The 26422-nt window shown below is 45.4% G+C and overlaps 2 protein-coding genes across 11 annotated transcripts in view; one reads left to right on the top strand and one right to left on the bottom strand.

Moving 5' to 3' along the window:
* TERB2 (telomere repeat binding bouquet formation protein 2) overlaps positions 1 to 26422 on the bottom strand; it is a 179362-nt gene that overhangs the window by 42122 nt on the left and 110818 nt on the right. The window lies entirely within an intron of this gene.
* MYO9A (myosin IXA) overlaps positions 1 to 26422 on the top strand; it is a 188289-nt gene that overhangs the window by 129454 nt on the left and 32413 nt on the right. For 9 of the 10 annotated variants that reach the window (XM_061349914.1, XM_061349919.1, XM_061349920.1 and 6 more), the window contains 8 exons: positions 2981 to 3102; positions 4288 to 4429; positions 5788 to 5983; positions 10123 to 10242; positions 16884 to 16959; positions 21901 to 22044; positions 22736 to 22775; positions 23584 to 23706. In XM_061349914.1, the coding sequence (XP_061205898.1) occupies positions 2981 to 3102; positions 4288 to 4429; positions 5788 to 5983; positions 10123 to 10242; positions 16884 to 16959; positions 21901 to 22044; positions 22736 to 22775; positions 23584 to 23706 (963 nt within the window). The remainder of the gene's footprint in view (positions 1 to 2980; positions 3103 to 4287; positions 4430 to 5787; positions 5984 to 10122; positions 10243 to 16883; positions 16960 to 21900; positions 22045 to 22735; positions 22776 to 23583; positions 23707 to 26422) is intronic. The other variant, XM_061349922.1, reaches the window with a different exon arrangement.

The following is a 26422-nucleotide window of genomic DNA, read 5'->3' as shown; positions in this document are numbered from 1 at the left end:
TTGTGTTTGGCCAACACAAGAGGTTGCACTGGGGATGGAAGGGAGGGAGCAGTGGACAAACAGATGTAGGGAACAACCCCACTGCCTGGGAGTGAGAGTTTCTGACCCAGCCCAGAGGAAAACAAACATAGGAGGGAAAAGTAGCCAAAATCCTGCAGCTGAAGAAACCGAGGCCAGGATGTACATTGATGACTGGCCTCAGGTCATGCACTGTCTGGAGCAGAACTGAAAATCCTAGCATAGTTTGGGTTGGAAGGGACCTGCAAAGGTCATCTGGTCCAACCCCTCTGCAATGAGCAAGGACATCTTCAACTGAGCTTAAAGAAGGAGAGATCTTGAACTCAGGTCTTGTATGGTCATGTACTGGAGTGTATTTAAAGAAAACCCCAGCAGCTGGCATTGCTGTTCAGTTCTTTTCCTCCCATCTGAGGAGCAGTAGAGGTTTTTGGTGAGGTCAGAATTTCACAGCAATGTTCACTGTGCAGCTGCTCATTATTCCATGTGGAGCTATGGATGTCTAGAGGGCTTCCAGAGCAGAGTGATGGTATGTGACCAGCTTAGATGTATGCAGACTTAAAACCCTTCAAAATTGGTGAGTTTGGGGGGAAAAGAAATGTAAAGCCCCCATACAAGTAGCTCAAGAAAGAGTCATGATACTAAATAGGTAAGGCAAGTAACATGCACCATCACAACTAAAATAAGGCTCTTTACCAATGCAGCAAGTTTATTGCTCTCTGGGTGCTCAAGACCAGACCTGAGCAGGCAAAGCTGGGACTAATGGACCCTGCATCCGCTGAAGCAGCTGTCAGGAGCAGATGTTGATAGATGATGCTGACTCCCATTACCACTGCATGCATCACCAGCTGTCTTCTAAATCACTCAGGAGAAGCTCATGCTTGCTAAAGAAATATGCAGTCTTCTCCAGTTGGCTGATTGCTGGAGAGAAGCTTTTTTTCCTGACTTGCACTAAAAATGCAATGAGTCTTAACTATATGAATTTGAAATGCCTCTAGTTCAGCAGGGGCTTGTGAATCATCCTGCATCCCTGCTGGGTCCTGGTCTCAGCAGGAACCAAAGAAAAAAAGTAAAAAATATAAAAATAAAAACTAAATTCATCATGGGGAGTTATTCCTCATTTTCAGGATAATTTTATTTTTTCCAATGGGGTGTTTTATGTTTGGAACCTTAAGGCCTTTAGGGCCATTAAAAACTCCTGTGCCTACAGAGGATACACTGGTGTAAAGGTACATGACCTCTCAAATAATTAAAGACCTTGGAGGGTTTTAGCCAAAATTTCCTTTTGAGATGTCTCAAAACACTTCAGGGTCTTTTAATTCCCGAAATAATGTATGTGGAGTTCATGTTAATTTTGGATGAGAGTTTGAAAAATACATGTTTTGAAAGTTCTTTGGTCATATTAAAACTGAAAGCAGAAGCAGCAATAAAAATGAATGGGATTGTTATAAAGGTGCATTATATTAGTGCAGTTCTCAGGATATTTTACTGTTTTTCTTCACTTCTGCATCAAAACATCTTACAATAGAGAAGTAAAAATGCAGCTTGGATTGGTAGGACTTTTGCCAGTAGAATCATAGAATCATAGAACAGTTAGGGGTGGAAAGGACCTTAAGATCATCCAGTTCCAACCCCCGGCCATGGGCAAGGACACCTCACACTAAACTATGGCACCCAGGGCTTTGTCCAACCTGGCCTTGAACACTGCCAGGGATGGAGCATTCACAACCTCCCTGGGCAACCCATTCCAGTGCCTCAGCACCCTGACAGGAAAGAATTTCCTCCTTATATCCAATCTAAACTTCCCGTTTAAGTTTTAACCCATTACCTCTAGTCCTATCACTACAGTCCCTAATGAAGAGTCCCTCCCCAGCATCCCTACATGGAGTAAGGTGCCCTTCAAGTGTTGCTGTTTGTACAGTGAGTCACAAGCCTTTAAAGCATATGGTAAAAAATATGATTTTTGAACTCTACTTTCTCCCAGATGCCTCACAATAATCCCTGCAGGCAACTTCTCAAAGTAATCCAATTGCAAATCTACCTCAAAGGAAATGACCTTTGTAAAAGGGCAAGGCTTGAAGTCGTTTTGGTGGGACCTTAAATCTCCTCCAGCTCCAACCCCTGCCACAGGCAGGGACCCCTTCCACTGGAGCAGCTTGCTCCAAGCCCCTGTGTCCAACCTGGCCTTGAGCACTGCCAGGGATGGGGCAGCCACAGCTTCTCTGGGCACCCTGTGCCAGCGCCTCAGCACCCTCACAGGGAAGAGCTTATTTCCCCGGAGCACAGCAGAGGGGCAGGATCCCCTCCCTGAGCTGCTGCTCACGCTCTGCAGGTGCAGCCCAGGGTAATAAAGATAAAATACTTTCTTTTTACTCAGCATGAATTTGGGGCAGTTCCTCACTTTTACTGTAGAATGCTGTGGCTCTGCTGTCTTGGAGCAGTGATTTCTCCTAGCTCGAGGTCTCTTCATAGCCCTTATGATACCAGCCATTAACGTTGTGAGGTACAGAGTTGAGTGCAGTGAAGCAAGAAAGGGACTTAAATTGGTTTTTCTCTGTAATGAAATGTACGTGCTCTATACTCCATTTTCTTCTAGGAAATAAATACTCTTGCTTGATGCAAACACATTGTATTATGCTTTAAAGGCAATCTAGGAAAGGGAAAGCAAGAATCAATGGCACGTGGCATGTCTTGCATCCTCAGAAGACAGTGTGTGCCAGATAGCTAACCTGTATCTGAGCAAGTCTGCTGCACCTGAAATTGTTAAATGCTGTGTTTAGGTTGTTCAGGTTGTTCTTTATAATGTTCTGTTGCATCAAATAAAATCTCAGTGGCGTATTAACAGAATAAATGTTCGTTTTGGTAAATGGCGCATCAGTTTCCAGAAAATCCTTTCAATTTCACCAGTTTTTATATTTTTTTTTCTTGCACCCAATATCCTTTTTATATCTGTGGGTTTTTTTAGGAGGAATATAGAGCAGAAGGAATTAGCTGGCACAACATCGACTACATAGACAACTCCAGTTGCATCAACCTGATCAGTAAGAAGCCGACGGGCCTGCTCCATCTGCTGGATGAGGAAAGCAAGTGAGTAGGAAACTGTTGCGTTTGCTGATTATTGGGTTTTTTTCACTTACAAAGTGTTTCTCCTCAGGTTTTCCCTGTTGTGATTCTTCCCAGATGGATTCTCTTAGCTTGCTCGGCTGATTTGTCTTCTGTCTCTAGTTTTGTTTCCAAGGTGGTAAAGCAAGCAGTGGCAAATCAGCAAACAGAACAAAGAGCTTTGGCAAATAAGAACTAAAACTGTGTTTCAAGAGTTTCTTCTGTTAAAAGGAAGGGAAAAGGTCTCCTTTGCTTCTCTCCTCTTTTGTCTCCCTGTCTCTTGTGGTATAGTAACATGAAGATGCTTGAAGTTGCGCTAAGGGAGAATCCCCGTGCATGAGTTAAGGCAGGTTGTGTGGGTGCTGTTGTTGAGATACAAGGTTGATTGTTCAGTTTAGTTTCAAAAATTAAGCCATAGAGAACTGAGGGCACTTATGCATATGGGGCTGTGCTTCCATGGGGTTTCATGAGCATCAGGGGTGCAGCTCAGATTTGCATCCTTGATGATACCCATCCAGCTTGTCTTGGTGGAAGTTAGCAGGTTGTAGAATCCCAGACTGGTTTGGGTTGGAAAGGACCTTCAAGCTCTTCCAGTCCAACCCCTGCCATGGGCAGGGACCCCTTCCACTGGAGCAGCTTGCTCCAAGCCCCTGTGTCCAACCTGGCCTTGAACACTGCCGGTGATGGGGCAGCCACAGCTTCTCTGGGCACCCTGTTCCTCCTCTCTCTGGCAAGATCAGTCAAGTAACTCTTGACACTGAAGTGAGACTTGTAAGCGCAGTATTTCCTAGGTGTGCAAATACCCCATAGATACCAGAGCAGTCCAGGCCTCAAAACCTATGAGAGAAACTTGGGGTCTCAGATAAATGCAACTATTCTCAATAATGTCTATGCAGTGGGCATATGATGCAGTATACCACAACATGCACCTATTTGTGCTTTCAGAACTGACTTCAGATCATTACTAAATCAGCTTAGAGTTCTCCAGGCACCAGATATACCTTGTGTTTGTATATAACCCTATGACAGCGTACAGAATAGTGCTTGTTTCTGCAGGCACGGAAGTGGAACCTCAGAATCTCTCTCTTTTCCCATTTGTGGTCAGGGAAGAAGTGTAAAAGCTTTTTTGTTGGGTTTATGGTTGTCTTCTTTTGAATTCTTTCCACTCAGTTTTCCTCAAGCCACAAACCAGACGCTGCTGGACAAGTTTAAACGCCAACATGAAGGGAGCTCCTACATTGAATTTCCAGCAGTCATGGAGCCAGCTTTCATCATCAGACACTACGCGGGCAAAGTGAAGTATGGGGTGAAGGTCAGTCACCCAGCAGTTGTTTTCATGTAAATCTCCTAACTGTGATGGGGAAGCGGAGCCCCAAGGGCTCCACAGAGCAGCTTTGGAGAGGACTTGGCTGGAGAAGAGACATGAGGGTTGGGAGAGAAGTGTCTGGTAAAAAGCTTGGCTGAAATGAGAAGGTGATGGGGATTGTATCATCCTGTTCTCCATGCTGTGAGCTCTGTGTGTTGGCATTTTGGGGAATAACTTAGGGATGCACACTGAGGTTGATTATGTCCCAGTGATGGGTTGAGATTGGGTATTTTGTAGCCTTTCTGGACTTGGTTTATGTAGAAAATCCCATGGTTTTCATCATTCACCATTTTTTAACACAGGTTACACAACCATAGGGCTCAGCATCTCCCTGCTGCAGGGACTTTTGGAAATGCCATTCAAATGATTTCAAAGTTGGCCCTATTTATATTCATTCCACTTAATAGCAGAAGCAATTCTGGTGGGCAGCTGAGCCTGTATGAGAAACAGCCTCAGGATTTGTAACTGCAAAGCTGTAATTGTGTTTCTGATGCAGTAAATGCACATGACAAACTTAAGCATAAAATCATACAATCATAGAATGGTTTGGGTTGGAAGGGACCTTAAGACCATCCAGCTCCAATCCCCTGCCATGTGCAGAGCACCTCACACTAGACCATGTCAACAGGCCCCTTCCAACCTGGGCTTAAACACTGCCAGGGATGGGGCAGCCACAGCTTCTCTGAGTAACCCATACACATGTCCCACCACCCTCACAGGGAAGAGCTTCTGCCTTATATCTAACCTGAACTTGCCCTGTTTCAGTTTGAACCCATCACCTCTTGTCCTGTCGCTACAGTCCCTGATGAAGAGTCCCTCTCCAGCATCCTTGTAGCCCCCTTCAGACACTGGAAGCTGCTCTGAGGTCTCCACCCTGAACAGCCACAATGTGCTCAGCCTGTCTCCATCTGGGAGGTGCTCCAGCCCCGATCATCCTCATGGCCTCCTCTGGACTTGCTCCAGCACCTCCATGTCCTTCTTACATTGGGGACACCAGAACTGTGCACACAGTGCTCCAAGTGGGGCCTCATGAGAGCAGAGGGGCAGGATCACCTCCTTTGACCTGCTGGTCACACTTCTTTTGATGCAGCCCAGGATATGCATCAGCTTTACAATGCTTCAGAGTGCTTTGGGGTAAAACATTTCTTTTCGAGACATAACCAGGTGCCCAATATAGGGGCAGAAAAAGAGATAGGAGCAGATCAATAGTCGTGCTGTCCCAGGGGCATCCAGATCTGACCTGCTGTATCTTGTAGGTACTTGTTTATTTTCCTCTTCCCCCTCCCCTTTATGTCTTTCCCTAGGATTTCCGTGAGAAGAACACAGATCACATGCGCCCAGACATTGTAGCTCTTCTTAGGAGCAGCAAGAACGCCTTCATCTGCGGGATGATCGGGATCGACCCGGTGGCTGTCTTCCGCTGGGCCATCCTGCGGGCGTTCTTCAGGGCCATGGTTGCCTTTAGGGAGGCTGGAAAACGATACGTGGAGAAGAAAACTGGTACGTGTGTCTGTGTCCTCATTCTAGCGCCTGCTTTTCAGCAGCAACTTAGGTCCGATGTATTAACATGGTATTTTTAGTAGCCTCACTTATTAGGAGTGATTGATCTATTCAAAAGTCATTAAAATGTCAATTTTTTGCTGTGCAAAAGTTCCACTGAAATGGTACATTTGGATTTGAACACATTGTAAGGGAAGAATTTCACTTTGCTGCTTTAACTTTTCCTTTCTGTAGGGTGCATGCATAGGAAATCCGGAATGACTTAAACAGAGACATAACAATTATTTAGCAAATAAGGCCAAGTTACATTTTCTAGGAATTATTGAACTGGAAACAAAAAAAGGCACTAACTTTTCTCTGTAATTTTTCAAGCTGTTCACCCTTTTGGCTGCAAGAGAGCGTGTCTCTTGTCTTGCAAAATTCATTGCTTCGCAGTCATCCAGAACCACTTCGTGCTGAGCACAAGGGCATTAAATTAAAGGAAAGTGATGGTGCATCATCATGCTGTGGCAGGCAATACCTGGCTGTGCTTTTAGACCATTTCTCTGCATAAACCAATTTGGGGAAGATGGGTCCAAGCTATTACTATTAATTTATGGGCACAAGAGGGCTTGAAATTCATGATGAAATTAGAGACTCAGCAGGGACAATGTCAGCTGAGTTAAAACAAAGTGCAGAGCTGCACCATGAAGTTTTCAGTTGGAGAGGTGTGCATCAAGGAGAGCCAAGGAGCCTGAGACAAGGAACATAGGAATGGGAACCATACAAGTGGAAAGAATATTTTTCTTGTTTGAGCTGAATAACAGCATCCCAAAGAGCAGGAGGCAGAAATCAGCTTTTGGCTCTTGAGACTTTTAAACCTTCCAGGTGTGATGTTAGAGCAAAGGTGTTTCTCATGAACCTGGGTCTATGGCACATCCAGCAGCATTTATGGACAGTGATGTTACATGCCACCAAGAGGTAGATGGCAAAATATTTGGCATTGGGAGAAACTTCACTTGTTGGATGCCAAAATCCATGTTTGCATTTTCTGACCATCATCTTCTCATCTTGAACTAAACCCAGGCTGAACTGAAGCAAGCTGCTCAAGGAGATAGTAAAAATACGTTCAGTCTTGGAAAATAAGAGCTAATTTCAAGCCCTGCTTTGCTTTCTTGTGTCTGGCAATTGGTTGTGCCTGCCATGCTCCTCTCCTACTATCTAGCTTTCTGCTTTCCAGTCTTCCGTTTGTAGCAATAACGTGCTTATGTCTATATCTATATACCAATATATAGGTATAAAATAGAGTCCAGGAGGTTTTCAGACAATTCTGAGACTCAATTCTTGCATCACCATTTCTTTCCATACCAAAACTAACCAACACACGGTAGTGGCTGGATTTCTAAACATTTTCTAGCACGTGGTGCTGCTTTTTTATCTCTCTGGGATTCTTTAGCCTGCTTTCAAATGGCTTTGTGCTTTGTAACTGCTGGATTTGGAGTGCAGAAAAAAGAACAAAATGCCTCAGAAAGCTGGATAAGGTTTGTCTTAAGCTACCCAACAATCCTCAGGTAATTTATACTCCAAATTTCTATGTGCATCTTCAGCATGAATTGGGAAAAAGTCATGAGAAAGTCGCCATTATAGAGGCAGAACCAGTGGGAGGAGATTACCTAAATCTAATTCCCATGCTGAGGTGCACCTTACCCATTGGGAAAACTCGCCCTACTGGCATAGCTGGGACCACTCACATTCATCTGCATCTGCCTGGGGCCTCTCTGGAGAGGCACCATAATGGTGAATTAATAAAGAATCACTAAAATCACCCCATCTCAACAGACAACCAAAGATAGGCTGTGGTTTAGGTCTAGTTTGGATTTTTACCAAACCTTGCTGGCTTTACTTAGCCTGATTTGAATGTGTTACTGCCCACAGACATGGGCTTTCAATAGCATTATGGTAGATTAGCAGAAAATAACTTCACACATGTACATTCAGCCACGGGTGCATGCTTAATGTTCTCATAGGCTTTGGTTCTTGGTTTCTGAGGTCCTGTCTGCTGCTGCTCCCATTCGCCAGGCAGGTGTAATGAATCAGTAGGGAAATATCTGAAGCATGCTTTGGTTTTATTTAAGGCTCTTTGCACTCTTTTGTCTTAACCCCAAATGGGTCTCCTTTGCTTTTCATTGTCTGAAGGCCTGTGCAAGTCACGCTTGCAATACTCAACGGGGATTTTCATGACAAATCTCCAGCTTATGTATAATCAGCTCTGCAAAATTTTGCTCTGCTCTCTTTTTGCATCATCCTTTTGGTTATCTTGTCTATGCCAGCAGTGGCAGCCAGTGCTACGGATGCTTCTGTGGGGATAATCAGCATTCCTTCCTGCCTGCTTTGGGGACTCTCCTTTTTTTGTGCTCCTAATATCCCCGTAGTGCAGCTTGTAGTGACTGATGACTGTCCTTGTTAACCTGGAGGTGTAGAGCAGCAAAGCAGTACCACTGTGGATTTTGTTGGGTACCCTTCTCTTCTGCCCAGGAGATAAATCTTACAGCACTGCCAGCCCTCCTTGGATGAAACACTGAGGAGCTGGCAGGCTGCAGTTAGCTGAAGGGTGGACTTCTTCAGTTATTTGATTTTATTATTATTGTAGTTGAGTCTATCAGGGGAACTACACATTTGAACTAGATTTTGTTAGTGAACTTCAATTAAAGGAACATTATCAAGCTTTTTAGGGAAGAAATTTGGCTAATTGACTTTTTTGCTGTGTCTTCGATATAAATTTATTACCAAAAAAAGCCTAATTTTTTGTTAGGGAAAACTGATGGAATCACGGAAGGGTTTGAGTTGGAAAGAACCTTAAGATCATCTAGTTCCAACTCACTGCCATGTGCAGGGATGCCTCACACTAGACCATGTTGCCCAAGGCTCTGTCCAACCTGGCCTTAAAGGGGTTGGAAGAACTGATGCCGTTCAAACCAGGCTGTGGAGACTCACAGCTTTCTCATCTTGCTTTTGCTGGACATGAACCTAAATCCTCTCTGACAAAGAGCTCACGGGTCTGGGGCTTTGCCCTCACTCAATGGGCTCTGCCTTTGCATTCAGCCAACAGAGGTTGCTCATTGGGTTAGTGCCTATTGTGGCTGCTCTATGATAATGTCTTCTCAAAAATGATGCTTTTGACTTCTGCAGGTTTAGTCCTGAAGCTTGACACCAAAAAACCACATACACACTGAAAGAATAAAAATAGCCAAACTGTATGTGCCAAATAAATGTGATAGCAACCAAAAAATGGGTCTTTGAGATCAAAGTGAGCAGCGTGGTGTTAATGTGAGGAAGATGCCCCTTGACAGTGTTCCTGTGGAAAGTTCAGATCAGTCCTTTCTGATGATTAAATGCGTTGGTATGAAATGCTTCAGTGCTGACACAAGGTAACTCCTTGGTGACCTCATCACGGCTCAATGGGAGCGCAGTGTATCCCATGACTTGGCCACTTCAACGATGCTGGAGAGGTGCTGCCCATTCACACATTGTCACCCATGTAACCTCTCCTCCACCCTGTGGTCAGAGCTGGGCCATCAAAAGTCCTCTTGACCACACAATGATGGTTTCTTCCAGCTTTTGACCTCAAACCCGTTCTACGTAACTCCAGATCCTGTGTCCTCTGCCCTCGAGGAATGTGGAACCCTTATTTAATGCAAACCATTTCTTTTTCCTTTTAATTACCAATGTCTGATCAAAGTGGGGCACTGGGGTGCAAGATGGAAATTTGAGGTGGCTGTGTTCAGGAGCATCCAGACAGGGAACTGCAGATAATGCCTAACAGAGGCATGGAAAAGATTTTGAAAAGCAGTTAATAAAAACAAAATTTATCAAATCATCTATTTTTTGCCCAAATAATCTCAGCATGATTATAAAGTGATTATACTCTGGATCCTATAAAGGATTATAAGCAGGGTTGGGATGTGGTCCAGCCCATTGTTCCTGTGCCATGGCTCCGTGTCCAGAGGAACCCGAGGTTAAATTGTGTCAAGCACCAAAAAACACATGACCCTCAAGCTCTCGCGTCCTTCGTTCTTGTTCTTTACCCTCTCCTGATTTCTGCTTATTATAATCTTTCTCCTCTCTCAATTTTTTGTTTTGTTTTCATTTTGCTTCCCAAGGGCATGATGATGCAGTGCCATGTGCGGTTTTGAAAAGTGTGGATAGTTTTAGCTTTCTCCATCACCCAGTTCACCAGAGGAGCTTAGAGATCCTGCAGAGATGCAAGGAGGAGAAGTACAGTAAGGCTCCACCACCTGCCCTTCCCTCTGATACGACACTCACACAAGAAATGGAAACCAGGTGCATTCAGCCTAGAAAGGGTGAAAAACACCACCCAAGGAGCCTTCAAGCATCGAAGAATAACAATTTTGAGCCTATTGGGAAATTATTAGGCAGAGTTTGAAGAGGAAAATTAAGTCCAAACCCACATCTCTTGAGATAGCACATCATTGTGTTGGTGGTTTCCTTGTTTATTCACTGACATTAAGTCAGGAGGCTGATGCCAGGGGTATTTTTGGAGTGGTTTATTTTTGTTACCACACGGGTGATAACAAGCTCAAAGCTCCGCAGGTCCGGTAGGAATGAGCATCACCTGAAGTCTGTGGCTGGTACAGCTGCAATTTGACTTCATTGATATTTCATTGGACTTCCAAAATAACTTCAGCTTGTGAAAATACTGTCTCTGAGGGCTTTTACTTAAAACTAAAGCCTTTGGCAATGTTGTTTTCCAGAATGAGTTGAGTAACAATGCACTTGGTCTCCGTTTCTTCCTCCTCACTCCTCTGTCATGTAATAAACTCATCCTGCATGACAACATGGACACTCTTGCCTGCACTACTGTATTATATATATATAAAATATACATTTGGTGCTTGTATCTTTAGATATACCATTTTCCTGCCATTATTCTCTTCCTTTATGTTGCACATTAAAGCTTACAGAATTAGAGCACTGCTGTATGCAGCCTGCAAGGGCACAAGGACAAATCCCCAGCCCCAGCTGTTAACTTCAACATTGTGCAACTTAGGTGTAAATGCCAAACGCCCAGTTTTTTTCTCTAGAGCTGAGCACAGTAAGTACAGCAATTGCATGTGAAGTCTTCACAAGTATGCTTTTCATGCAAAAACCTTATATCAGATCTCCATGCTTTCTCCAGCATGGAGCACTGGGAGAGCAGAGGTGTTTTAATTCTTAATTTAGACTTTAATTCTTAACTTAAACTGCATTATTTTTTCCTACAAGATCCCACTGTTGCTTTAAGGAGATATAAAGCAGTAAGACAAGCTCATCACTGGGTTTATTAAGTGGTTGTGTACTACGTGACCTTATTGATACTACTAAAGAAGTACTGAAAAGAAATACAATTATCAGTGGTGTAACTTTAATTACAATTAATTAACCAGTTCAATTTTAATTTGTAAGTTAGCTGAGCCATATGGGAATTCTGGGGGATGTTACATTTGCTGTTGCCTATGTGGGAAGGCAATTCGTACAACTCGAGACACACAGAAACAGCTTCAACTTAGGGTGAAGCAGTGAGTTGAGCTCAGTGTTGAGCTTAACATTTTAAAACCTCACTTACTATACACTTGTCAACACACTTTGGTCTCTCGTAGGAGACACGTGGACCTGAGAGGAGCAATTCCATAGATGCTACTATGGACCAGACAAAAGAGTAATTGATGTTCTGCTTTCAGAAGTCATTCACATCTTCATGCAGGGTGTGCTCCTGCAAGCTGCTTCCCCAGGCTTCATGGCTTGGGCAGGCTTAAAATGGGGTTGGAACGTGTACATTTTTTTGGTCCTGAATTTAGTGGGTTTGCAGATCCCACAGGCGAGGAGGATGCACGTGCTGAGGTTAGCCCCAGGGACTTGGCTTTTCCTACAAGTTAGGTGAGGTTACACCCATGGCATCCTTGAGAGAGAGACCGAATAGATCTGGAATTGTGTGATTAGAATCATAGAATGGTTTGGGTTGGAAAGGACCTTAAAGCTCATCCAGTTCCAACCCCTGCCACAGGCAGGGACACCTTCCACTAGAGCAGCTTGCTCCAAGCCCCTGTGTCCAACCTGGCCTTGAACACTGCCAGGGATGGGGCAGCCACAGCTTCTCTGGGCACCCTGTGCCAGCACCTCAGCACCCTCACAGGGAAGAACTTCTTCCTTATATATCCTTATATTTGCCCGTTTCAGTTCGAACCCATCACCCCTTGTCCTATCACTACAGTCCCTGATGAAGAGTCCCTTTCCAGCACCCTTCAGACACTGAAAGCTGCTCTGAGGTCTCCAAGCAGCTGCTTCTCTCCAGGCTGAACAGCCCCAATGTTCTTAGTCTGTCTTCATATGGGAGGTGCTCCAGCCCCTGATCATCCTCGTGGCCTCCTCTGGACTTGCTCCAACAGTTCCATGTCCTTCTTGTGCTGGGGACACCAGAACTGTACACAGTGCTGCAAGTGGGATCTCACAAGAGCAGAGCAGAGGGGCAGGATCACCTCCTTCGACCTGCTGGTCACAGTTCTAGCTGTTCACAGAGAGAAAACTGATTGATTTGATGAGTATATTGAGATTCCCTCTTGGTCCCTTGCTGTTGAGCTTGTGCAGCCAACTGATCACCCTTCCCTTACCATCTCAGCTGCTTCACTGATGTCTTTGGGTCTATCAGTTAATTGATGGTCTTCCACCAGAGGAAGGTAGTGGGTTTAGGCATCTCTGAGTTCAAGACCAAAGCTGGGCAAGGGGACGAGTAGTTTCCACTCACACCACTGCTGCTTGCATGCAGTGTATTCATATACACAATTTAATGGCCTGTATTTACTGCAGAATTCCCAAAGCCTTGTGTGACTTGTCAGCTTAAATCTAACACCTTTTTTCCTTTCATGTCTAAAAAAAATGTCACTTTATTTCCCAGAAAAGAGGTGACATCAGTCTAACAACATTTCTTTGGTTGCAACATGTATGCAGGCTGGTTTTAAGAGCCAAGTGATGCACAATGTAGAGAAGTCTTTAATCCAGCTTGTGGCCATAACTTTTATTAATCAGAAGGTCACTAAAGGTGCTAAGCTGGCAGAATTATGATGTGGGTTTACTGCAGCTATTATCTGGAAGCCTAAACTAGAAATTCCCCTTTTTCCAAGCAATGCAAGGTGCAGGTGCAGTAATATTTTGTTACAACCTTGTCTTCATAGCTTCAGCCCCGCTTGTTGGGTTAAGATGGTGGTTTGGGCTTTTTCTGTCAGGGATTTCTTCTGTGGGGAGTGCAAAGAAGTGAAGGAGGACAGAGTTTGCTCAAAAAAGAAGGACACATTCTTAAAACGTCTTAGAAATATTAGTAAAACCCCATTGTGATGAAATTCTTTAGGTTAGAGAAACCTTCTGTGCCTTAATGGGGAGGTATCCAGGCATATATACTACATAAAAAAATGGATACAGTTAGACTTTGGGTGCTTTCTTAGTGTAAAACCAGCCACAAAAAATACTAACACAGTATTTTAAGCAGATTTCTGATTATTCTCATTCCCCCCCGCCCTTATAACTGAGCACAGAAATGCCAGTGTTGAAAGGGGTGAAAGAGTGCTCCTAGGATGAGAAGTGGAACAAAAAATGTCATTCATGGCAAAAAGAGGGATTGAAGCAAGAGTTTTGAACTCTAGGTGTAGCTAGGCACTCAGGTAGATTGCCTGGCTTGCTTTCCAAAAGCCTCCAGAGCTGGAGGTTGCAAAACCTTGTCAGCAGGAGTGGTTTGGTCCTGCACAGGCAGGATCAAAGGTGACCTGTGCCATCACATTCCTCGGGTTCCTTTTGCTCAGATTTCTAGGATATTTGGACAACTTAACCAAGTGAACCTTCAGCTTTTCCAGGCATCTCCTGCCAAGTGTTCAGGCTTCAAGACAAGGTGTTATCTCCACAGATAAAGGAGAACAGATGTCCTGTTAAAGGGATGTCACCTGTTGAAGTTTGATAGAAATCCATCTTCTCCTTCAGGCTCTGAGGAGCAGCAGATCAGCAGCACAGGCTCAGATCTCTGTGTATGTGCTTTGCATTCATCTTCAGAATAACAATCTTAGGACACCTTTTAGCGCAACATCTGGGCTACATTAAATAAGTGATAAACGTGGAGGGGAGATGCTGTTGCTTCTTCCTCTTCTGCTGCAAATTACAATCTAGACTTCAATTTAAAGAAGAGTTTTTGCAATCTTTTTGTCCTCTGCAGCCAGCTCGGGGTAGGGAACACACATTGTTCCCATGTTCAGGTGAATGTTGCCATGTTTTCTGTCTCACAGCAGCAATTTTGAGACAGGTAAAATATTGCTTGGCTGTTTTCATGTCAAATTCAAGCGTACTGAGTCTTTAAATGTCTGTAGTTTAGTGACTTGAAAAGCATTTTGTTGTCTACAAAAATTGTCTTCTGTCTTCCTAAATGCTTGCTTACAAAACATTTCCACTTTGGGGAAGATAAGAGCTTGAAATGTCTACTTCTGTAACCATGCATGGAAAATTCCTTGGCTTTATATCAAATATAAGTTACTCTAGAACTACCCCTATCAAAGGATATAGGTTCAATAGGCAGTAAAGCCTCCCCATGCAGTATATACTCCTTGCTATCTGTGTCCCTGTCCATATATCTGCAGGAAGAGAAGTAGAATCATAGAATCATAGAATGGTTTGGGTTGGAAAGGATCTTAAGGTCATCAAATTCCAACCCCCTGCCATGGGCAGGAACACCTACCACTAGACCCTGTTATCCAAAGCCCTCACAACTTCCTTGGGCAACCCATTCCAGGTCCTCAACACCCTTACAGTAAAGAATTTCTTCCTTATATACAATCTAAACTTCCCCTGTTTAAGTTTTAACCCATTAAACCTTGTCCTGTCACTACAGTCCCTAATGAAGAGTCCCTCTCCAGCATTCCTATAGGCCCCCTTCAGATACTGGAAGGCTGCTATGAGGTCTCCATGCAGCCTTCTCTTCTCCAGGCTGAACAGCCCCAACTTTCTCAGCCGATCTTCATCTGGGAGGTGCTCCAGTCCCCTGATCATCCTCGTGGCCTCCTCTGGACTTGTTCCAACAGTTCCATGCCCTTTTAATGTTGAGGATGCCAGAACTGCATACAATGCTCCAGGTGAGGTCTCACAAGAGCAGTGTAGAGGGGCAGGATCCCCTCCTTCGACCTGCTGGTCACGCTCCTTTTGATGCAGCCCAGGATACGGTTGGTTTCTGGGCTGCAAGCGCACACTGAAGCCGGCTCATGTTCATTTTCTCATTGACCAGCACCCCCAAGTCCTTCTCCTTGGGCTGCTCTGAATCTCTTCTCTGCCCAGCCTGTAGCTGTGCCTGGGATTGCCCAGGTGTAGGACCTTGCACTTGGCATGGTTAAACTTCATGAGGTTGGCATCAGCCCACCTCACAAGCGTGTCAAGGTCCCTCTGGATGGCATTCCTTCCCTCCAGCGGATCAACCGAACCACACAGCTTGGTGTCATCGGCAAACTTGCTGAGGGCACACTCAATCCCACTGTCCATGTCAGCAACAAAGATGTTGAACAAGACCGGTCCCAACACCGATCCCTGAGGGACACCACTCGTTACTGGTCTCCAGCTGGACACTGAGCCATTGACCACAACTCTTTGTGTGCAGCCATCCAGCCAGTTCTTTATCCACCGAGTGGTCCATTCATCAAATTGATGTCTCTCCAATTTAGAGACAAGGATGTCGTGTGGGACAGTGTCGAACGCTTTACACAAGTCCAGGTAGATGACATCAACTGCTCTACCCCTGTCCATCAGTTCTGTAGCCCCATCATAGAAGGCCACCAAATTGGTCAGGCAGGATTTCCCCTTAGTGAAGCCATGCTGGCTGTCACCAAGCACCTTGCTGTTTTTCATGTGCCTTAGCGTGCCTTCCAGGAGAATCTGCTCCAAGATGTTGCCAGGCACAGAGGTGAGACTGACTGGTCTGTAATTCCCTGGGGCATCCATTTTCCCCTTCTTGAAAATGGGGGTTATATTTCCCTTTTTCCAGTCATCGGGAACTTCCCCTGACTGCCATGATTTTTCAAATATGAACTTTATTCAACTTCATTCACCAGCTCCTTCCCAACCCGCGGATGGATTTCATCAGGTCCTATGGACTTGTGTACATTCAGGTTCTTAAGATGGTCTCAAACCAGATCCTCTCCTACAGTGGGCCCAAGGTCTTCATTCTCACAGTCCCTGCGTCTGCCTTCCAAGACTTGGGTGGTGCGGTCAGAGCCTTTGCCAGTGAAGACCGAGGCAAAGAAGTCATTAAGAACCTCATCCTTCTCCAAATCCGGGATAGCCAGTTCTCCTAGGGCCCATGTTGTCCCTAGTCTGTCTTTTATTTGCAATGTACCTATAGAATCCCTTGCTGTTATCTTTCACATCCCTAGCCAGGTTTAATTCTAGCTGGATGCAAGGAATAAATGACCATTTTTCCAAGCACCCTACTTACGTTCTGGTGTTTTGCCCATGCAAGCATCTGGGATGTCCCATGCACAGCCGAGAGCTTGGGAATATTTTGGACATACAGGACATGAGTGGCTGGTCACCACCATCACAGCAACCTCTTTACCATGTTTCCTTACTAGCTGGGACATCATGTCCCTAACACTATGTGCAGGTGTGGGAGGGGAATTACCCGGCTTGAGCAAACAGTGTTACTCATAAGGGTGATGACTGTGGCAGAGAGGTAAAACTTAGTAGATGATGGGTATGTCGGCATCTTTGGCACCCTTGTATGCCCAGCATGTGCCATGACATGTACATGCTCCTCCTCACTGTAATCAGTGCTAAGCTATGGCTGTGCTAATTGCCTCTGGGTGAAGAGCCAGCTAGAAACATCTTTTCCTATGTGCTGGTTTAGGTATTACTCGGAAGAGCCCACGGACACCGCTCTCAGACCTCCAGGGAGTCAACACCATCAACGAGAGGACCCAGCGGTAAGTCTTTTGCTTTTACATTGGCACAAGAAGGAAATCTGGGTTGGGAGAGCACTCTCTGTTGTTATACATAACTATATTCACGTTTCTTTCAGCTTATTAATTTTGTGTTCATTCTTTCTCTGCTATGAGATCATACCTAAATGGCAGGCAGGGAAAGGAGCTTTCCTGCATCAAAAGGCAGCAGTTATAGGTGGTGTGGTGTACAAGGTGAAAAGAAGCTTGCAAAAAATATTAATGAATGTGCCAGTATCAAGGAAATCAAAGTCTAACAAGGATTTTTCTGGCACAAAAAGCACAGTGATGTGTTTGGATGCAGAACTGCATCCAAGCAGTATGATGCCACTGAGTGTGGAGGACCTGAGGAGCTGAGATGGTACCTGGTCAAACACTGGCTTGTATTGAAGGGGAAGCAGCATGTCGGCTTCAAAAAGGATTGATTTTCACTGGGTTTATGTGCAGTTTTATTTTTTAATCCTTCCTTGAAGGTTCTGGCCATTCAAGCAACTCTTAATGAGACCTTTTTGCTTGAGAGTCACCAAGGTCTACATTTTGATATACAGCTATACCTCTTCTGCAAAATGTTTTCCAAACCCATTTCATAATTGAGTTGCTTGCAGAGCACAGTGTCTTCATTTCAGAGGGCTATCTGGGCACAGAACCGCCTTCTTTTCTCCAGCTACTCTTGTGCTATCCCTCTGCAGATCCCAGAAAGTGATTATCCAAATACCACTTCTAAAGGGGTACGGTGCATCTCTGCTTCCCTCTGAGTACATGTATGTGTGCCGGAGAAACAGATGAGCACCATCCTTGGCTCCTAAAGTGACTGCTTGGAGCTGCAGACATCGAGGTGTAACTTCATGGGTGCCCTTGAGTTCACGAGAAATCCGGAACAAATCAAGAGGAGCCCTGAAACGTGTCCATCAAACCCCTGTAATGGTCCTTGTGTCTCAGTGGGCTTCCCTTCCATGCAAATTAAAATACCCTCCAAATATGTTATTAAACCTCATTTTTCACTGGCTTTAATGCCAGATGGCCAAGATAGAAATCAGACACGTGGTGTTGCTTTTTATCCTAGGGGAACAAAAATGGCTTTTATTGTCTGGGTTTTTTCATCACATGTCTTCCAAGTGCCATCAAGTCTAGAATATCCCTCTGGCCCTGAGTTTCTTCCCTTTGAGAGTGGTCGTGGCACCCTGCTGAAGGAGAACTGAATGTTCTTATATCATTACAAGCTGGCTTATTTCCAGTGATCAGAAAGGATGTGATTTCCATAAAAATGTTGGATTTAATTAATGAATTTCTGCTGCTGCTCAAGTTTGGGCACAAATCCACCTTGTACAAGCAATCTCACCCTGTCATGAGAAGGATACAACTCTGGTTGTCTTCACATCAGTCTTTCCCATCTCTCCTCTTCTTTCTCCTAATGCTAGAGCCTCTGCAGCTCCATTCTGTTGGGTTAGGACGATAGTAAGTACATGGTAACACTCGAGGCAACAAAGGTTGGTGACTTCAGAGGTGACATTCACTGTTTCTAGCTCTTGTGGTTGCACAGGTTTCCCTAAACATGATGTAACATGAAACTTTGTCCCTGTGGAGATCTTCCCATGTAGATAAGAGGTTCTGCAGTTTCTCTAGCAAGCCTTCAAACCTGGCGTGGTGCACGAAGAACATTTGTGAGGTGGGATAGGGCTTTTCTCGACTGTCCGGCTCCAGCTTTGGAGGTGTATTAGTGTGAGAGCTGGAGCTGCCAGCATCTTCATAGCCCAAAACATTGTAGTTATTTCAGTGAGGGGGCATAGTAAAGGCAGGGAAAGTCCTGTCTCCGTGAGAGAAGAGGATGTGTTTATTTACTGTGGAGTTCAGTCTGTGGTCAGCTCTATTTATTTGGCTTAACCCAAGCCAGCATTGCAGCCAAGTTGCTTTAAAAAGCCAGGATCAAGGGCAGCAGCTACTGTGTCTTCCTTCATCATCCTCAGCAGGGTCAGGACACATGGTTTACTCCTTTTACTGATATATTTGCAGAAAAATGTGGTTTTGAAGCTGTGCTACCTCCTGTGTTCATCCCAGTGTGGTGCCTTCGAAGCACAGTCCATGATTTTCGTTTCTCTTGGTCATCATCAGTGATGGGTCCTCAAATATCATCTGTGTTTCTTCTTTCTGAAAGCACAAACCAAGTTTCTCATAAGATCTCTGAAGTCCAGCCTGCACTTTCAAAGTAAACAAGTGATTCTGATACCTTTCATTGTGGATGATTTTCATCTGAAGTGTTATATCACACTTTATAAATGTTGGTATTTTGGTTGAATTGCACTTGTCGAGCAAGAAGATGTAAATAGAGGGGGTGAAGGTAACACGTAGAGAGATTTACTTTAACAGCTTTCCAGCAGATGAGCAATTTATGGCCCTAAATTAGACAGGAATTTGCTTTCAAAGCCATCTCACGATCATGCGGTCGCTGATAAGTCTGCCTTGTGCATCCAGCCCACAGGATAGCCCGGGGCTTGCTTCTCAAAGCGAGTTTGAGGCATGACATCACGCAGGAAGTCACTTGAGGAGCCAAGCGCTCGCCTCTGATCTCAGAAGAAAGTGGACGGGTGGTTCGCACATGCTGGGGCTGAAACCAGCCTTCAGCAGAGCCTTGTGGAGCTGCCGTGTCTTGGCAGTGCCTTCACTAGCCACCGGGCGATGCAAGCCGTGCCGTTGCTCACCCAAACCAGCAGGGCTGCCTGCTTTCCTGCTGGTTTCTGTTCACTGATGAAGCTGGTTTATGTGCAGTCATGTCTAAGCAGCGTGCAGGAAAGCAGGGGTTGATCAACCTGTCTTGGAACAGTTGTTTAAGCCTGGTGCCATGATTGACCTCCCAAGTACCCTGAAGGCTTCATTGGTTGCCATATGCATGTATCCACCCTAAAGTATCCATAACAGAGCTGCTGGTTTGTATCTTCTTTTTTTTTTTTTCCAAAACCACATGGGAATTGCCAAGGGTTTCCATTCCCTGGTCTTGTTCAGAATCCCTATATCCACAGCCAGTCTCAAGCCTCGGAGTGCATTCAGGTTGGCCAAGATTAATGATAGGTTGTAGATCCCGTAAGTGGTCGTTGAGGTTTAGTGGTACTCCTCAACTGGTGGGGTTTTTTCACCTCCTGCAAATAGGAGGTTTCTGATGGATGGGACCTTAGCTGTAAGGGCAAAGAAGGTGGACAGGAGAGATCACCTGGACAGTAAAGCCTCTTGCCATCCTTCCTTGAATCAAACAGGCTGCTTAAAAGAAGCAGGTCCTGAAGTCCTCAGCCAGGGGTTCATTTTGCTCTGATTCAGCCTTTCTTTTAATAGTTGCTCATGTCAAAAAGGTGATTTAATAGGGCTAGGATGGGGTCTGAAAGGCACTGAGGCAAGGCAGGGAGGTGACTTGTACTCCAGCCTCACATGGCTCCAAGGATGTGGCTCCAGGCTTTGAGCTGGCAGAAGAACAACTTTGCAGGCTTTAATTTTTAATTTCCATGCAGCACTTGATATTTGCCCTTCCTCCAAATCACGACTTTAAGGCAAAGGGCTGCCTTGTTCCTAGGCCTCAGAAATGAGCGGAGGCCCATTTAAGCCACTGTGTCCTTCAGCATCCTCATGACCGAAAAAATGGTGCTGTATTGACTCTCTTTTTATTCCTTTTTCTCCTGTCTGAGGTAACTTGGAGGGTTGAGGAGTGGGTTGCAAGACTCCACATCCTCCTTTAGATCACCTTTATTTCATATGATGGTTTCTGCAAGGATGATAGAGTATTTACAGCAGAGAGGACCAAATTGGACAAGTGGTTTGTGATCAGGTCCCAGTGAGTGATTCTGGTCCAACCTCTCAGTCCAGCTGAGGCTGCAATCCTTCATTTGTGGCAAATAATTAGTTTATTGCAAATGACATTTGCTTTTTCTTTTCCTAATGAAATGATTTAATGAATTAAAGAATATAGAGTCAGCACTAGCATCATCTAAAGTAGTGACTCTATTAATGATAGCAAGGCTAATGGCAGAAATCATAGTCTTGTACCTTCAGACCACCGGAGTATCTGCAGACAGAAGCCTTCTGTCTGGGACAGCTGGAAGCTGTTATTCTCCTGCTGATAGTTTGATTCTTTTATTATTATTTGATTTTTGAAAAGTGCTTAAGTAGCCAATTGCTTCATGTGGTGTCTGGCATCCTGAAGTCACCCCATGGGAGTGAATCATAGAATCATAGAATGGTTTGAGTTGGAAAGGACTTTAAGATCATCCAGTTCCAATCCCCTGCCATGGTCAGAGATACCTTCCACTGGAGCAGCTTGCTCCAAGCCCCTGTGTCCAACCTGGCCTTGAACACTGCCAGGGAAGGGGCAGCCACAGCTTCTCTGGGCACCCTGTGCCAGCGCCTCAGCACCCCCACAGGGAAGAGCTTCTGCCTAAGAGCTCAGCTCAGTCTGCCCTGTTCCAGTTTGAAGTCATCATCCCTCATCCTATTACTACAGTCCCTGATGAAGAGTACCTCTCCAGCATCCTTGTAGGCCCCATTCAGACACTGGAAAGTGCTCTGAGGTCTCCATGCAGCTTCTCTTCTCCAGGCTGAACAGCCACAATGTTCTCAGCCTCTCTTCATACAGGAGGTGCTCCAGCCCCTGAGCATCCTCGTGGCCTCCTTTGGACTTGCTCCAACAGCTCCATGTCCTTCTTATTCTGGGGATACCAGAACTGCACCCAGTGCTCCAAGTGAGGTCTCACAAGAGCAGAGCAGAGGGGCAGGATCACCCCCTTCAACCTGCTCATGATGCTCCTTTATATGCAACCTATGATGTGATAAAAAGAATAAAATGGTGACTTTCATTTTCTACTGATGGATTCTTTTATTATCTTATTTTGTCTTAGAACTGGGGGAGGGTTATATCTTTCTAACACTGTGTGGTGTTTGATGTTGCAGTGATGCCTATGCAGTTGGCTGGAATGGCCGGATGGGGATGCGGCACAGCAGGCTCGCCAGTCCCGGTGCCTTCTTAGACAAGGATGGGATATTTGTCAACACCACCAACAGCAAGCTGCTGGAGAGGGCCCACGGCATCCTCATGTCAGTACAGAAGGAGGGATTTTGGCTTTATTCCTGGGGCACAGTGAGCAGTGTGGGTGGTTAGAGGAATGTAAATAGGCAATATAACTATATCAGGGTTTCGAGTAGACTTGGACATGTTTCATGATTGGGTCAAAGCAGCCCCCAGTAGGTTTCACACATCTGATTTTTTGACCTCTTATCATCCATTCGTAATAACAGACGCAGGGAGAAGGAATGAATCTGCCAGTCAAACCAGTCTCCAGATATGACAGCGATGTAACACAGTCACATTTTTTAGCATGATATCAAAGTTTCCATTACAAATTAGGTGGGGAAATGATGTTGATGATTCACGCTGCAGCCTCATTGGGAGGTTCAGAGAACGTTGCAGCTGGCTGGAGTTAACACAGGCTGTGAGAAAGCAGCAGGATGGTCAACTGTTCCTGATGCTGCTCTCTCACTCGCTCTGCCCAGTTTCTGGCATCCCCATCATTGCCAGCGTAACCATTCTCTTTAACTGGATACCTTCCTCTCTAACCTGTGCCACTAAATTTATACACCTGCTCTGCAGCATGCAGAAGCAGCCCGGTTTCAAGTGCAGGTCACAGGAAGCAGCTGCTAAAGGGGGTTTGGAAGAGCTTGTTTCATCAATTCCTCCATTCTGCAATTGCACACATGGGTTAACCTGAGCCTTTTATTATGTCCCCAGGCGAAACAAGAACTTCAAAGCCAAACCCAATCTCCCAAAGGTGAGTGAGAAGCAGTATTTTTACCTTGCTGGTCTGTGGTTGCTACAGGAAGAGTGTGAGGAAGGCCACTTGTGTTTGTATCAAGACTTTGGTCAACTCAGCTTTGTTCAGGGCTCTTTAATTTATATAAAACCAAAGGATTTCAACCCTGATGTGCTGGGATATACTGTATGAGCTTCTTTATTGGACCTGCTCTGGCTCTCGTTTTTCCTTCCCCTGGGAAAGAGTACGTACATGCTGGTGAAGTTTGATAATGAAATCTCTAAACTCTCTAAGCTGGTAGGTTATGCAAGAGGGCTAGTGGCTGATAGACATCAGGCTTAATTAATCATATTCAGTTTCCCTCCTTCTTGGCTGCATTAACTGTATTTTTAAGAGATGCCCTTGTGGTCCTTGTTGGTGCTGTGTTAGTGGTCAGGAATGGAGGACCAAGAGGAGCAAACTTTGGGTTTACTCCTCTCTGCGTGCGTGTTGCACCTGGAGAGACACAGATACAGTTAAATGATGAACTGCTGATTAACAGAGAATAATTTGTCTGCAGCCCTTACTGGGTAGGAGAGCCAAATTTCCCATGGTCAAAGATGCCCTTGCCAAGTCCTCAGAGGAGGAACATGATCTGGGAGATCTGTCCAAATAGAGCAGAACTACGTTTCAAGACATCCCTCTGTGTTTCCGGGTGAGATTAAGTAGGGTGGTTACCCCAGGAAGCCCTGCAGAGGGGATAAAAAAGTTTATATCCGACATCATGATGATAAAATCTGGTTATTCTTGTATTTATCAAGAACAAATGGGGTCTGTCTTTCCACAGCATATGCTGGACGTGAAGTCCCTCAAGCACCTAACCAACCTGACGCTGCACGACCGCATTACCAAATCTCTCCTCCATCTCCATAAGAAGAAAAAACCACCCAGCATCAGTGCCCAGTTCCAGGTAGTCTTTTGATATTAGACCTTTGATATTAGACCTTTGATTTAGATCTTTGATAGAGAAAGGTGAATTAAAAGCAAATTCCTGCTCTGGGTCCTTCCAGGCACAGCCCTGCCCCATCCCTGGCAGTGCTCAAGGCCAGGTTGGACACAGGGGCTTGGAGCAAGCTGCTCTAGTGGAAGGTGTCCCTGCCCATGGCAGGGGGATGGAACTGGATGAGCTTTAAGGTCCCTTCCAACCCAAATCAGGCTGGGATTCCATGGTCCTCACCACCATTGAGGACATAAATTCAGCTGTTTACATGACTTGGGTAAGCTGGGAGACACCATGCAGGTATCTAAATGGTGTAAATGGAGAGGATCAAGAACCATGGTGGGTATGGGGGAGGATGATGTGGTGGAGCAAGATGGGACATGAGGGTGAGCTGCAGAGCATGCAAGTGTATGCCTGACCTCTGGTACCTCACTTTCTAAGGCATCGCATTGTGGCTCTTTCTCTGCCAAATCCAGAAAACTGCAAAATCCCAAAATGACATTTTTAGAGTCTTTTGACTTGCATTCAGCATCTGAAATTCACTCTGCTTTCAAGGCAGCCAGAATGGGAATTTCAGTAAGGCTAGAAAGGTCACCATATTGCTGCATTATCTCCAGGCAGGCAGTGGAACTGAGAGTAGGGATCGATACAGCCTGTGCTGTGTTGTCGGCGCGGTGCACCAGCCATCCCCAGGATTAGCTGCAGCAAAAATAGTCCCCCAGTATGTGCATCAGGTCTTGGAAACTGCTGCAGGACGCACGCACAAGGAGGTGGTTATGTTAGAAAGCAGCTTCTCTGTTAAAAATTGGTTTCTAAGCAAGCCTGGCTTAGTTCTGACTTGTCATTTTGGTGGTTTGGGGTTGGTTTTGGAGATATGGGTTGTTTTGAGAAATGTTCTATGCATGGATCTGGGTAAGATTCATTAAATATACATGCACACACACATGTACCAATCTATATATATAATTTGCAGAATGCACGTCTGTATACATGCATATATATATGTATAAAGTTTCGTCTAGTCTAATGGTATACTGGTTAAAATGCACTTCTGCAGAGTTTAATCCATACAGTACCATGGGGGGGGGTTGAAACAGGGATGTCCTGGTGTGAAATGCCTTCCTGAACCCTCTTCATCCTTCAAAGGAAACTCTGACAAGCCTCAGGGCGTGTGAGTGAGATTTTGATGTGTGCTTGTACAGCACTTACAAATAAAAGACCACTAAATGCCATGAAGATTCCCCCCCCCCCCCCATGCGGCAAAGCAGATCATTCTAATACCCTTACCCTTTGTGCTGTTCCCCAGCCATGATTTGACAATGTAGGAGCTGTGCCTACAACACATCCTTCTTTCAGTGAGATGGGTAAAGCCATGTTGAAGTCAGAGGCAGCTCTGATAAGACTGCCTGCTTCTCTAAGACAAATGGGGGGCACTCCAGCCCTGACTTCATTTAACACTTGAGGGAAGCATTTCCTTGCGAGAGCAGCCTGGTGCAAGCCGAGATTGATTTTCTTCATCAAGAGGAGGCTAATAAAATTGCAGCACATGGAATTGGGTCACAGGCAGGAAATACAAATGTTTCCTGTCACAGAGTTGGAGGAGGGGGTTTGCTGATAAATGCTGCCTTGTGGCTAATGCCTCAACACTGGGCTTGCAGCTGCTCTGTCTCCTATTGATATTAACTATTACTTACAGTAATCTTTAGATGAAATAGGTGTTTTAGAGGATGCTGTAAGAGCAGTGGTGGCTTTCACAGCTGAAAATTAGATGTAAACTGCAGCACAGTGATTTATAGCTTCCCCTTTTACCCTGCATGCAGGTGGTATCCTTAGGAAGAGGGTGCTGCCCTGTCTAGCACGGGATGATGCTGAAACTTTGCATTTCAGCTGGAGTGCAGGGGGTGAAAGAGCAGGTGGCTGGACAGTTTTGCAGGCAGAGGGACAAAGGAGCAGGGCCCAGGGTTAATCCGGGGACCTGGTGTGTCCTTTACGGATTCCCGATGACCGGAGCTTGCACCAGATGGCAGGGGGTGCCCAAACCATCTGCCGTGTGTGGAATGTCACTGGCTGCTGGTGACATGGAAATCCCCCCTCCTACAGGCAGGCAGTCACAGGATGATCCAATTTCCACTATTTCCAGTGTCTGGAGCACTTTGCTTACCAGGCTTTTGACAGGGTTCTTTGGCAAAGGGGCTGCATCCTGTGTGTGTGTTTCCCTTCCCTCCCTTCAGCTCAGTGCAGGGCAGGGTGCGATGCTGCAGCGCCACTGATTCAGATCTCCTAATAGGTGCTTTTTTTCTTTCTTTTTCTGTGAAAAAAAAGTGATTTTGGAGAAAAGCAGAGGCATGCCAGTGGAGGTCTGCGATGCTGTGGTGTTCCCACTGCTCCCTAGAATGGGAATGACAGGGAAAGAGTTGGGGTTGTTCAACTTGGAGAAGGCTCCTGAATGGGAGACCTCAGAGCAGCTCCAGTGCCTAAAGGGGCTGCAGGAAACCTGGAGAGGGGCTTGGGACAAGGGATGTAGGGACAGGCCAAGGGGAATGGCTTGAACCTGCCCGAGGGGAGACTGAGCTGAGCTCTTAGGCAGAAGCTCTTCCCTGTGAGGGTGCTGAGGCGCTGGCACAGGGTGCCCAGAGAAGCTGTGGCTGCCGAATCCCTGGCAGTGCTCAAGGGCAGGTTGGACACA

Source organism: Neopsephotus bourkii, unplaced genomic scaffold (assembly GCF_033783945.1).
Source record: "Neopsephotus bourkii isolate Nb327-2 ecotype Australia unplaced genomic scaffold, CSIRO-AGI_Nbou_v1 NB_463, whole genome shotgun sequence".
Taxonomy (NCBI): domain Eukaryota; kingdom Metazoa; phylum Chordata; class Aves; order Psittaciformes; family Psittacidae; genus Neopsephotus; species Neopsephotus bourkii.
This window is presented reverse-complemented; position numbering and strand designations above follow the sequence as displayed.